General features: G+C 31.2%; 3 protein-coding genes across 3 annotated transcripts; all 3 read right to left on the bottom strand.

Annotated features, from left to right (window-relative positions):
* Positions 1-2,095: 2,095 nt before the first annotated feature.
* LOC25484432 (ethylene-responsive transcription factor 14) lies at positions 2,096-2,458 on the bottom strand. The gene has a single exon (XM_024775041.1). The coding sequence runs from the start codon at positions 2,456-2,458 to the stop codon at positions 2,096-2,098; it is 363 nt and encodes a 120-aa protein (XP_024630809.1).
* Positions 2,459-10,155: 7,697 nt separating this feature from the next.
* Positions 10,156-10,518, bottom strand: LOC25484431 (ethylene-responsive transcription factor 14). The gene has a single exon (XM_013613239.1). It carries the CDS (start codon positions 10,516-10,518, stop codon positions 10,156-10,158), a length of 363 nt encoding a protein of 120 aa, XP_013468693.1.
* A 4,230-nt stretch (positions 10,519-14,748) lies between these two features.
* LOC25484430 (ethylene-responsive transcription factor ERF096) lies at positions 14,749-15,102 on the bottom strand. The gene has a single exon (XM_013613238.1). The coding sequence runs from the start codon at positions 15,100-15,102 to the stop codon at positions 14,749-14,751; it is 354 nt and encodes a 117-aa protein (XP_013468692.1).

Here is a 15,102-nt window from a genome sequence, read left to right as displayed (position 1 = left end):
AATGATCTAGTTACATCTTAAAATGGCTAAAATACCCTTATTGTGAAATTAAATTTTCAAAATCAAACCCTTGCCCTCATAAACCCTTTTTATGTTCTTTTACTCTTCTCCCTTTTCATCTCTACGATGCTTTTATTTCTCAAGAACATGAACTTATTATAATGCTTTCAATGAATCAATTGTAGCACAAATTCTATTAATTATTAAAATAGTGAGAAACGGTTAAATGAAAAAAAAAAATTATAATTGTGAGATATGGTCAAATTAAAGTAATAATATTTTTTCTTCACACATAATGTGTGTAAATCTAATTATTAGGCTACTTGACCAAAAAAAAGTAATAATATTTTTTGACGCATAAAAGTGATAATAATAAGACTGATAATAATTATACTAAAAAAAATAAGACTAATAATAATGTTTTTAATTAAAATAGTGAGATATGGTCAAATGAATGTAATACTATTTTTTTACTTAATAAAGTAATAATAAGACTAATAATAATGAGAAGAATATTTACTCAAAAAAATAATAATGAGAAGAATATAAAAACTAGACCATATAAAAAAATAAACCATATATGGTCTATTTTTTTAATAATAAAATTGTTTAACCTAATTGTGACGAGAAAGGAGCATACCACACACATTTTTTTCTCGCTAAATCAGGAGAGAGGACAAACATCAAGGAGAAGCAACGACATCCCAACTAGGTTGGCACCTCGTTGAACTCCCATCCTATACCGCCAATCTCAAATTTTATTAAAAAGGGGGGGAACAAGAGGGGAGACTAGGCCAAAACCTCGAAGAAAAACAACAAAACAAAAAGAAACAGACAAAAGAAAAAAATATGAAAAAACATCCGCCTACGGAAATCTAAATCGAGGCATACCATAACGGTCCGCATAAAACTCATGCTGCAAATCAGAAGGCAGAACCGACAACCAAACCGCACCAACAACCGAGAGACCCAAAGCAGCCAACCTGTCAGCACAACGGTTCCCTTCACGGAAAATGTGCGAGGAAATAACCTGAATACCAACAGAGCACACATTGTGCCACCGGTTGCGAAGAACAACCGGAACCAGCGACACACATCTTTAAAGTATTTAATGTCGAATTAAGGAGTGTTAGAAACCGTCTTTCTAACACTAACTCTTTTATCATATAAAATCTATATGTGTCTCATACTTTGTAAATGAGTTCTACATAAAGTGATGGAGATCGTATGAATTTTAATAAAAAAAGAATGAGTGTTAAAGAAATTGTTGAAAACATAATGTTCATGACACCAATGGCGGAGCCCTTCATGGGCTGGGGTGGGCCACGGCCCACCCGGAAAAATTAAAAAATCAACGATTATAGGTCTATTTTGTGAGATTTTATGCAATTTTGTGTCGGTTTTATGTTTTGGTTGATCCAAATTCCTGCAAAGTGGTGTAGTGGCCCACCCGAAAATTTAAATAATTCAATTATAGGTCTATTTTGCGAGATTTTATGCAATTTTATGTCGGTTTTAGGTTTCGGTTGATCCAAATTCCCGCAAATTGGTGTAGTGGCCCACCCGAAAAATTTAAATAATTCAATTATAGGTCTAATTTGCGAGACTTTAAACAATTTTTCAATAGTTAATTTTAGTGGCCCACCCTAACATTTTTTTCTAGCTCCGCCATTGCATGACACTATTCATTCAATTTATCATCAAATGTTTGTTTGCACTATCTTATTTACGCTTCAAGGAAATAGAGTCTAACATCAAAGTTAGAATAAAAAACAACAATGAAAGAGGGAGAGGATAACAAATGCTTAATCCATTAACACAAAATTTTAATCTGTTAAAAGAAAAGTGACGGTAAACATGCAAAGAAACCATAACTAGTTGAATGAATGCACTAACAATAATTAAAAGTCACACGAACATTAATTTGCAACAATATTCAAAAACTTAATTTTTCTTACGCACATTAAATCATCATATCAAGTAGGTGAATTACACACTCAATTTTTATTACTACTAGTTTGTATAGTAAGTAAGTAAGATTATTTCATGAAAAACATTGATTATAATGTTTATTATCAGCTGGTATAATAGATTTTCAGGGTCCCTTATTATTTTTCTCCGCATGATCAACAACCACCTCCAACAAGTCCAACCAGTTATCAAGATCCAAGTATTCAAACTTAAACACATTGTTTGAAGATGTTGAACCAGCGTGAGAAGCCATATTGTACTCATTTGGGAAATTGAGGATTGCAGATGAACCACTCATATTATAAGCAGCTCTATCATAAGCTCTAGCCGCTTCATCAGCAGTGTGGAAACATCCAATCCACAACTTCCGACCCTCCCTGTTGGGGTCACGAATCCCGGCTGCAAACTTTCCCCAAGGTGTGTAGAGAACACCTCGGTACTGGACAGGTCCGCCGTTGTTCTTGGCTCCTCCCCTTGATCCACTCATGGTAGCTTAATATTTTGTTTTGATTAGTTTTTCTTGGTTTTGTTGTTTGCAGGCAAGGTTATTTATAAGTAAGTTGATTAGAGTTTTTAATTAAATTCTATGTTTATCTTTACTACTTTTTTGAATAAAACAGTGGGATATGGTCAAACTAAAATAATAATAATAATAATAATAATAAGAGTTTTTCTACTTGCACCCTAGTTAATCATGGTTGCACCCCAAAATGACAAGATTACCCTTTCATAAAATTTGATTTTCAAAAAGCCTATTCCTTCTTTTTTGGTTACACCCCAAAACCCTTCTTCCAAAACCATAATTCTCCAATCGATCGATTGTGTTTTGCGAAGATTTTCAAAACCATACTTTCTCACGTCCATTCATGATTTCAAAGAAAATTCGAAGCAAATCAGGTTAGCAAGTGTTGTTCTTCAATCGATTGTGTTTTCTTGTTATGGGTTCTCAGTTCTAATTTTGTGTTTTCCTTGTTCTGCGATTCACAGTTCTGTGATTTTGTAAAATCAGTTTAAGTAGGTTCATGTAAACTCAGTTTAAGTAGGTTCATGTAAACTCAGTTTAAGTAGGTTCATGTTAACTCAATTTAAGTAGGTTCATGTAAACTCAGTTTAAGTAGGTTCATGTAAACTTAGTTTACATGAACCTACTTAAACTGAATTTAAGTTAACCTTGCCAATGTAAATTAAAACCGTAATCGTACAGTGCATCATTGCAGTTGAAGGAAAAAATTGAAACTAGCAAATAGAAGAAGAAATTCACTTACTTATATCCAATTGAGTATGGATGAAAAATATTTTGATTCACTCTTTAATTTTCATGGAGATTGATATTGAACATCAAATTGTTTGATCGATCGCTTTGTGGGGTGAAAGAGGGTGAAATTCACTGACAATGAATAAAATTAGGGTTTTAAGAAAATTTATGTAAAAGGGCAATTTTGGTATTATAAAAAAAATTTAAGAAAATTTGGGTGTAACCAAAAAAACATGGGTGTAAATAGAAAAACTCTAATAATAATAATAATAATAATAATAATAATAATAATAATAATAATAATAATAATAATAATGAGAATAATATTTAAAATTATTTTACCAAATTTATATTTGGAAACTGTTTGTCACACAATCTAGATATTGATACGGCCAAATCACTACATTTCATTGAAATACATTTTAATTAGACAATATTTTTAGGGCGAGAACGGCAACAAGGTGTAAAATAGGGGAGCTTCTATGGTACCTATACACTCATAAGCATTTAACTATTAATTTGAAAATTGGGTGTACGGATGCATTTAAATATTTTTTGTGTATTGTTAAAATTGTCTTCCGTATTGAATATTTTTTAGTGTAATAATGAATAATAAGAATTTAGAAAAATAGCAATTATAGGTAGACACCATCAATGTGTACACCCTTTTGTGCCATCAATATATGGTCAGTGTAACCACATTTTTTTAGTTGCGTGATGTAACGCCCTGGATTTTGGTCCAAGAAATTAATTAAAATTATTCGTTTTCTTTAGAAAATATGATGCTCTTTTTTTTAAAATAAACTATTGGAATGAAAATAAAAGAAAGATAAACTATTAAAATAAATTGATAGGAAATTACCATTTATAATTTATTATTTTCTAACAGAAGAAAATAATACAATTCAAAATTTAGAAAATAATACAATTCAAAATTACATATACAATTTAATAAACCCATTTTTTGTCCTCGCGTACGCTTCAATCACACCTCAACTTCATATTTCTTTCTTTGACACCTACAATATTTTATTAATGTAAGGGTCAATTTTCTTATCCAAATTGGTTCATGCTCAAAGCACAAGAAACAATGTCATAAAGTAGATAGTATCGAAACTACTCGATCAAAAATAAAAAATATAAATAAAACCAAGTCATATACTTCAATAAAAATCCATACAAATTTGTTTTACAATAAAGGAGTTTAATCAATTATTAAATCACAATTGTATAACAAACTGAAATACAATTATGCATATGATACATGCTCTTATTTACTACATGATTCGGATATAATATCACCGGCCACAAAGGCACCACAAAGAAGTAAAGATCACCGGCCACTTAGGCACTACAAAAAAATGCATATGCTATATCATGAAAATGATGTTCAAATGCATATCACCGGCCACTTAAGCAACTACAAAGAGAAAATTCATATACTACATGGTAGGAAACAAATCATGTCTTCTCAATTCCACATCATTACTTTCAGACATATTAAAGATTCAAACATTAATCACAAATAACATAAAATTCACATCATCATGTACACACATAGTAAAATCAAACATGGGCGTCAGCCCTCTTTTATTACCAAAAAAAAAAAATAAAAAAAAATCAAACATTCATTATACACATCACTTCAAATTATGTCCTCATATATAAACTTTATAAATTCAAATCTTTACAACTTTAATATATATTTTAATTATATTTACTTCTCTTTTTAAACGATTAGAATTTCTACCACCATTTCATAACATGGTCCTGGCACTTAGTAAGAACGTATGGGAAATAAGTACTCTCACGCAGAAGAAAGATATTTAAGAAATCAACTTTGATGAATGTAAAAATGGAGAGAGAGATAACGTGAAGGAGGTGAAGGGGTGATGGTTTTTCTTTCTATTCTACTGAAGGATTAATTTGCAAGAGTGTGAGGCTAGATATTGTGATAACATGCGGATTTATTTGAAGAAACAAAGTACTATAGTGGTTATGAATTTGGCATAACCGTGAAAATAAAAATGATGGTTTAATGGATCATTATTAGCAATTGATGCACTTACCAAGAATATGTTTTTTGGTTACATGCACTTACCAAGAATTGACTCAATATGTTTCATTTTTATCTTGGATATAAATTTTAGAAATGATGATATAGTACCTGAAATCCTTGAATAAATTAATAACAGTTTTTTTTTTTTTTTTTTTTGTATATATGTACTATATTATTTCCTGGAGAAAAATACTTGTGGTGTTATTTTCCTTCCTTACGGTCAAATATAATAGTAAAAGTCCAATGTTAGCATATATGTGCCTATATATATTTCTTGGAGCAAAAATTGCTTAAGCTTTATTTTATCTTCCTGTACGGTTAAAAAGATCAGTAACAATCTAAATTTGTAGTATATGTATAGCTAATTAATTATTGTAGCTAACCAACAATAGTTAATGTATTCTACAATAGTCAGAAAGAATTAGGTTGATGAACTATAAGAATGAACTTTGTTTATTACTCATGAATATGTATGTGTGGGTAAGACTTAATATATTAACTCAAAAGATGAAAGGCAGATTCTCCTTTTATGTGTGGGTATATTTTTGGGCTGATGGATATAAATGTGAGTTTTATTGAAAATGTTGTCATTGATTATGTTTTTGGTGATATGAGATATATAATTATTTGTGTGTAGTGCTTTTGTGGCTGGTAAATATCATATTGCATTGGAGTGTCTTAGTTGCGGGTTATAATTATATTCTATGTGGTGTCTTCGTGGTGGATTTTAGTCTACATTTTCATAATCATGCATAGCATATGCATCTGTGTGGTGCTTTAGTGGCGGGAATTGCAATTATATTATGTGTGGATGTCTTAGTGGCGGGAATTGCAATTATATTATGTGTGGATGTCTTAGTGGCGGGAATTATATCCGGATCATATAGTTATAAGAGCATGCATCTTACGCATAATTGCATTGAGTCAGTTGTATATTTGTGTGTTGATAAGTGATTAAACTATTATAATACAAGGAAAATGTGTGTGAATTTTCTTAAAGGATATGACTTAAATGTACTTTTCTTATTTCTTTTTGATTGAGAAGTTTTGATATTATCTATTTTATGACATTGTTTCTGGTGCTTTGAGTATGAATCAATTTGGATAAGGAAATTGACCCTTACATTAATATAATGTTGTAGATATCAAAGATGATGTATGAAGTTTGATGTGCGATGAACGTGTACGCGGGGACTAAAAAACTGGGTTTTTGATTTAATTGTATCTTTAGAAAAGATTTTTAAAGGATATTTATTTTAAGAATTTTAATTAAATTATGTAAAGAATTTCGTGTAGGTTTTATTAAGAATTTATTACCGATCGATTGAAGGAAAAGAAAAATATAGTCTTATTTTTCTTAAAGAAATAAAAGTAGTAGTGATTTTTTAAAAATGAAAATGATTTATGCGTAATGTCTTGGACCAAAATCCAGGACATTACACTTTTTCCATAATAATTGATGCAAAATTGGAATTTACCCAAAAGGATGGGAATGAGGGGGAGTAGAAACACTATGTATCATGTCTTATTAGTAGCATCCTAGGCAATTAACTAAAATGTGAGATCATCTATCAATGGTGAAATCTACGTTATCCTCTTTTGTTTAGGAGGTAATTACCCTCTCGTGATATCTACCAATCAAAAAGTAATATACATAGACAACATTAAATGTCAAATAAATGAATCAATTTTTTCTAAAAATAAAAGAGTTAATCTTAATCATTAGGTAACTTTTAATACTTTTAATTTTTATTTAATTATTGTAAGGTGTTCAATCTTAATTAATTTACACTACATGACTTATAACAAATAAAATTTTGCATCAAATTTCTTTCATCTGGATGTCCTCAAATTCTTCACTTACATTCATAAAATTTCTTCCATTTCAAAACCCCGAACGTGAGAACAAAAACATATCCTTCATTCAAATTTCTTCTTCTTTATTCTTCCCTATTGATCAATTCTTGTTTCTTTTTCATTCTTCTTCCCATTTTGATTGTTTAATTTTTTCGTTCTAAACTGCCATAGTTTCCAATTATAGTGAGAATTGTCGTTGTTTCTAGAACCGCGTCTGGTATCGTGAGTTTTTTTTTTTTTTTTTATTTAAGCAGCCAACCTAATTAAATCTGCTAACACGCATAGACCTACCTCACTATCAGCCAAAGCCTTAAAGTCCAAACAAAAGAACAAAAGCCTCATGACATAACCATTTCAGCAGCAACAGAAAAAAAGAGCTAGTAAACTCCCACAACATCACAGCGGCAACACCTGCTAGCAGTCATCAAAGTATAACGGATGACTTACTCAATTGATATAATTAACTACTTCACAACCAAGAAAAATCAAATCAAAAAGAAAAATCAAGTCACCATACGTGATGTGGTTCTGGAAATAACGACAATTCTCAAGATATTTAAAATCAAACGAACGATGACGATATTTCTCACGAAAATTGAAAAATGCGGCAGTTTGGAACGACAAAATTGAACAATCGAAATGGGAATGAGAAATTTTATGAATGTAAATGATAAACTTAAGGACATTCATATGAAAGAAATTTGATGTGAAATTTTAATTGTTCTAAGTCAGTCATGTAGTCTAAATTAAATATGATTGAACACCTAAATATAATCAAGGCAAGATTACATTAGGGTTCCATTATCTTATTTATTTGTAACACTTTGGTCCTTTATTTTTATTTTTTCCCGCTTAGGTCCTTTATCTCTCTTAAAAGCACATGTACATATTTTTTCTCATTTTTTATTAAAAAATACATAATTTTATTTTTAAAATATATTTTTATTAAAAATGAAAAAAATTCATAAATATGATGAAGATGGTGGAGGCTCAAATCTTCTTTTAAACAAAATTCATAAAAATTCATAAATAATGTTATATTCACCTCAAATCTTCTTTTAAACACAAAAATCAAAACCTTAATTTCACAAATGTTGTAAGGCGGATGGTGGAGGCTTTGTCACCGGCGGAAGGGTTAGGTTTTACGGAAGTTAAGATTGTTCTGGAAACAACAAAATTGATGTGCAAAGCTGCTCTCAATTTTTGAGTTATTTTTATGCCGAGTTTGAATATCGAGTTAGAAAATAATAATAATAATATACGGTGTGACAATTTATATAATTAATTTTTTTTTTTTTTTGTGATGAAACTAAATTCTCCATAGGATTTTGATTTTTGTGTTTAAGAAAAGATTTGAGGTGAACATAACATTAATTCGTGATATTTGTAGATATATTTTGTAGAAATTTTTTTTATTCAATGAAGATTATGAAGATTCAAAGGAAGAAGATGAAGATGATGAACATCTTCATCATATTTCTGGATTTTTTTTTTTCATTTTTAATAAAAATATATTTTAAAAAATAAAATTATGCATTTTTTTAATAAAAAAATGAGAAAAAAGATGTATATGTGCTTTTATGAGAGATAAAAGACCTGAATGAAAAAAATAAAGATAAAAGACAAAAGTGTTAAAAATAAATAAGATAAAGGACCTCTAATGTAATATTGTCTATAATTAAATAAAAATTAAAAGTATTAAAAGTTACCTTTTGATTAAAATTGATTTTTTTTTTAGAAAAAATTGACTCATTTATTGACATTTAATGTTGTCAATGTATATTACATTTTGATTAGTTGATATTATGAGAGGGTAAATACCCCCTAAACAAGAGAGAGTAATTTAGAAAAAACCTCTATCAATAGACAAATTTTTGACAAATTCACGTGAGGTATAGAGTTTAAAGCATTCAAAAAGAAATAAACACATAATTTGAGACAAGCATTTTTTGCAAAGAGATTGTGCACAAGTGAGATATGTCTTGCATCATGTATAAGTTGGTCTCTACCATCAAATAAATAACTGACATTAGATCTAATGAGATATGAAATGACTTATACATTCAACGGTGAAAAACACATGAATATAACACAAGACAATTTACTTAAGCGCTTTAGCAAAACAATTTTACAAATATAACCAAGTTGCTTGGGCTCCAGTGATGAGGAGCTCCTTCCAAGGACGTATCCGGGGAATATCGGATTCGATTTCCAGGGGAAACAATGCTTGGCCAGTGCGCATGCCTCTACGCACGAGCCGGATTAGTCACCCACCAATGGTGGGTCGAAAACCGGTGCGAAAGGCAAAAAAAAAAAACATTTTTACAAATATGACCCTAATTGTGACGTGAAAGGAGTATACCACACATATCTTTAAAGTAATAAGTGTCGAATTAAGGAGAGTTAGAAAACGTCTTTCTAACACTCACTCTTTTATCATATAAAATATATGTGTGTCTCATACTTTTTAAATGAGTTTTATATAAGTTGATGGAGATCGTATGAATTTTACTCAAAAAAAAAAGTGAGTGTTAAAGAAATTTTTGAAAACATCATCTTCATAACACTATTCATTAAATTTATCATTAAATATTTGTTTGCACTATCTTATCTACGCTTCAAGGAAATAGAGTCTAACATCAAATTTAGAATAAAAAAGAACAATGAGAGAGGGAGAGGATGACAAATGCTTAATCCATTAACACAAAATTTTAATCTGTTAAAAGGAAAAGTGACGGTAAACATGCAAACAAACCATAACTAGTTGAATGAATGCACTAACAATAATTAAAAGTCACATGAACATTAATTTGCAACAATACTCAAAAACTTCATTTTTATTACGCACTTTAAATCATCATATCAACTAGGTCAATTACACACACAGACGCATAATTACTAGTTTGTATAGAAAACTAAGTAACATGATTTCATGAATTCTCTCTCAAAAAAAAACATTATTTCATGAATAGCATTGATTATAATTTTTATTACTAGCTGGTATATTAGATTTTTAGGGTCCCCTATTATTTTTCTCTGCATGATCAACAACCACCTCCAACAAGTCTAACCAGTTATCAAGATCCAAGTATTCAAACGCAAACACATTGCTTGAAGATGTTGAACCAGCATGAGAAGCCATATTGTACTCATTTGGGAAATTGAGGATGGCAGATGAACCACTCATATTATAAGCAGCTCTATCATAAGCTCTAGCCGCTTCATCAGCAGTGTTGAAACATCCAAACCACAGCTTCCGACCCTCCCTGTTGGGGTCACGAACCCCGGCGGCAAACTTTCCCCAAGGCGTGTAGAGAACGCCTCGGTATTGGACATGTCCACCGTTGTTCTTGGCTCCTCCCCTTGATCCACTCATGGTAGCTTAATATTTTGTTTTGGTTAATTTTTCTTGGTTTTGTTGAATACAGGCAAGATTATTTATAAGTAAGTTGATTAGAGTTTATAATTAAATTATATGTGTATCTTTACTACTTTTTTGAATAAAATAGTGAGATATGGTCAAATTAAAATGATAATAATAATGAGAAGAATATTTATAACTATTTTACCAAATTTATATACGGAAACTATTTTGCACACAATCTAGATATTGACCGAGTTAAATCACTAAAAAAAATTTCTTACAAATCCAGTCACTACATTTTTTTGAAATGCATTTTAATTAGACAATATTTTTAGGGCGAGAATGGCAACAAGGTGTAAAATAGGGGACGTTCTATGATACCTATATACTCATAAACATTGTCCACATGAGCTTGACTCAGTTGGTATAGATAATGCATAATAATATGTAAAGTTCGAGGTTCGAACCCCGGCCACCACAAAAAAAAAAAAAATACACTCATAAGCATTTAACTATTAATTTGAAAATTGGGTGTACCGATACACTTAAATATTTTAGTGTATTGTTAAAATAGTCTTCTCTATTGAATATTTTTTAGTGTAATGATGAATAATAAGAATTTAGAAAAATTAATGATCGGGTGTGATTCAAAATAATAAACATGTGAATAAGATTTCTAGTTTTTTTTTTTAAAGAAAAATAAGATTTAGTTATTAGAATCGTAAGTGATAGAATTTTTTTCTACAAACAAATCGTTTATCTATGAGAATTTTTAAGTGTCCCGACTAAATTGTCATAAAATAATTACGCATATTTTGTTGAAAAAAAAGTCATTGGATACTAATAAGCATAACTCAGTTGGTAAGATTTTTGCATTATATATGCAGGAATTGAGGTTTAAATTGCGGATTTTCAACTTATTAACCTTTAAGGATGAAATTTTAGCCACTAGGTTTGAAAGAAAAAAAAAAACCAATAATGTAAACAAAAGTAACAATTATTAAAGTACTCATTCTAATTGATAGAGTAAATCGATAAAATACAAATTCACTAAAAACAAAATGGATGAATCTCCAAACAAGCTTACATCAACAATGTTAATAGCATAAAATGACAAAGTTTATAAGAATACAAATATGACTATATTCAAGTCTCCGAAATGTCTCTAAAATGGTCATGCCTCGGATGTGTAGCATTAATGACTATATTTTGACATGATTGTGACTGGAATAATACCTTTTTTTTTTTAATATTACATTGAAAAAAGACAATAACACTTATTTTGACACAATCGTTCAATACGTTGTTATTTTTATGGTACACAAATGATATATGTATTGCATCATATACATTGGTTTTCATTATTTGGTGGACAACTTACTATTAGATCAAATGAGAAATACTTGTTGATTTCATGGTATTATATTTTGTGTATGATTGAAAACAATTTATTTAATAAGCCAAAATAAAATATATTAACCAAATGAAAGGTTCTATCGGGCACAAGAGTGCAAGGGTAGAACTAAGAGTTCACAAATTCAATTACAAAATAATACTACAAAACACATGAACAAGAAAGCTATCACTAAGAAACAATTCTCAAACCCATAAAAGGATTCCACGATCAATGGTGAGATCAAAAGTTGTTATTGAGTTTTTTGTTTTCAATCAGAACTAAGATAATAGTTTTACTTTATCAAACATATGATGTATTGAGTCTTTCTTTTGTCGAAAGAAACGTCAATTTCATTCCTTTCAAATTACCCACAAAAAATTAACCAAATCACATGTATTAAAGACCGATTATTTCTTTGGGAAGCCTCTAGGATTGATAAAATGGAAAAGATGATCAGTCAAACAGAGAGGATTCATTTAATGAACCTTGTTTTAGTGCCTTACCGACAACCAAATAGACCCAAAGAAATCTCACCACACAAACGGATTATGAATACATTCCATTGACCCACAACCACTAACACACATACTAGAATTTTGTTAGAACCTCGCTAGACCAATTTATCTCCTATAAGAATCTGATTACATAGTAACCATCAAGCAAAAAGAGACATTTTAATGAAACTGATTTATTCCAAACCGTGTCATTATTAACAGCTTGAACATTCATATCTCTTGTCGACAACATGACATAGACGTCAAAAAACAACATAACCTTTGTCCAACACTAGATGCCAACTTCATCCATCTTCCAATCCAACATGTAAATAAATGGTTATTCAAAAGCCCACTACATTCCTCCACGTGCTCCTCCTCCCAAGAAAATAAAGGCTAAAATATGGTTTTGGTCCCTGCAAATATGTCTCGTTTTGGTTTTAGTCCCTGCAAAATTTTTTTGTTGTTTTTGGTCCCTGCAAATATGTCTCATTTTGGTTTTGGTCCCTGGCTCCACTTTTGTGATAATTTGCACACGTGGCACATGATGACTGAACCATTTATTAGAGAAATAGTCCCTGCAAAATCTTTTGATTTTGTAAAAGGTCCCTGCAAAATATTTTGTTTTTGGAAATAGTCCCTGCAGGGACTATTTCCAAAAAAATAATATTTTGCAGGGACCAAAAACAACAAATTTTTTTTACAGGGACTAAAATCAAAACGAGGCATATTTGCAGGGACCAAAACCATATTTTAGCCGAAAATAAATGGTGTCACAATTTTCAAACCTCTCCACCAACCACATAGTTGTATGAACACATCTTTGCAACAGACAACGACCAATTTCCGCTAAATCATACACCTAAACCTATCACACACCCTTCCCTCATCCATCCATGTACCCAACAAAATTAACATTTTAGACCCTCCACCAACAACATGCACTAAGTTATAATCAAACTAACTTCCCACAAGCAACCCACCTCTTCGGCGAATAGATGATATTTTCTTCCACCACAAAGATCATAACTGCCCACCTTTACCGACGCCCCCATCAAAAACTCCCATGGATCCACATACATCCTCCAACACCATTTACCTAACAACTATAACTTAAATCCTTGACTCCTACAAACACCTGGTACTCCTCCATTCTCATTATCCAAACAATCCATATCTTAATTCACCCGCAAAGTTTTCTTAAAATCCGCATTTCGAACCATTTCAACATGTGAGGGAAGATCGGTTTGAGCGCGTGATCTGGGGTGGGATGCAGTCAAGACTAAAGGCACACTGTGATCGACTGTGTTACATTGTTAAACTTGAACCCATGCCCGCTCAACCTTTTGAAACCATAACCATCAACCATTGATTCTGAATCGCGTTGTCATCTTAACTCTGGTGATTTTTCCTCCTTTCCTCAAGAAATCCTGAAACCGGTCATGTCCTCGACCATTCACTTGAAATACTTCCTGACTTTGCAAACTTGTCACTAATGGCAGAGCCAACAAAAAATTAAAAAAAAAAATTAAATTACATACCTTGAAAATTCATAATAATTATCTACGCATTTCGAGTGACGTAAAAGTGTGATAGTAAAACCTATTGAGATGAAGAAGATGGTGGATAACAAAGTAATTTTATTTAAAAGTCAAGGATATTTCAATAATTTCTCCTATAAATATTTAATTCTTTTTGGCGGGGTAGGACATGGCCCACCCGAGCCCTAAACGGGATCCGCTGCTCGCCACATACCATCCTCCCTGCTACCTACGACACCCCCCCCCCTCCCCCCCCCCCCCCCCCCCCCCAGTCAGCGCATTTGCCATAGGGTTGCTGCCTTTCTCTCACAACTCTTTCTATATTAATTCTTCACGATTTTCTACAACTAAGTTTCTCTGTGAAAGACAATTTTATTTATGCACATTAAACATTTTTTTTTTTTATAAATATGACCCTTATTGTGAAACGAAAGAAGTATCTGCAGATAATTTTTCTATGAAAAAAAAACAATGAGAGGGAGAAGAGGACAATGCCTAATCAATTAACACAAACTTTTAATTTATTGGTCCTCGTGAGCTTATTTCAATTGGTAGGAACAATGTATAATACATGCAAGGTTTACAGTTCGAACCCTGGCCACCATAAAAAAAAATATATATAAATAAAATATAAATAAAAAAGAACTTTTAATTTGTTAACATGCAAATAAGCCATAACTAATTGAATGAAATCACTCTTAATAATTAAAAGTCACATGAATATTAATTTGCATGAGTACAATTGAGTAACATTATCTTCATGAGTACAATTGATTATAATGTTTATTACTAGTATATTAAATTTTCAGGGTCAAAATAAATTATCATCAAGAAGATCCTCCAATAAATTATCATCCAGGTACTCAAAATCAAACACTCTTCCATTGCCAGCATTAGCAATCCTTGAAGATGATGAACCAGAACCTGAAGCGGCATCAGAAGCAGCACCAGCAAACATATTGTACTGATTTGGGAAATTTAGGATTGCTAAAAAACCCCTCATATTAAAAGCATCTCTATCATAAGCTCTAGCTGCTTCCTCAGCAGTGTTGAAAGTTCCTAGCCACACCTTATTCTGACCTTTCCTATTGGAGTCACGAACGCCTCGGTACTTGACATATCCGCCGTCGTCTTTGGTCCCTTCCCTTGATCCGTCTTCACTCAT

The sequence above is a fragment of the Medicago truncatula genome, chromosome 1, assembly GCF_003473485.1.
Source record: "Medicago truncatula cultivar Jemalong A17 chromosome 1, MtrunA17r5.0-ANR, whole genome shotgun sequence".
Lineage (NCBI taxonomy): Eukaryota > Viridiplantae > Streptophyta > Magnoliopsida > Fabales > Fabaceae > Medicago > Medicago truncatula.
The sequence above is the reverse complement of the archived record's forward strand: the minus strand, read 5'-3'. Positions and strand labels throughout refer to the sequence as shown.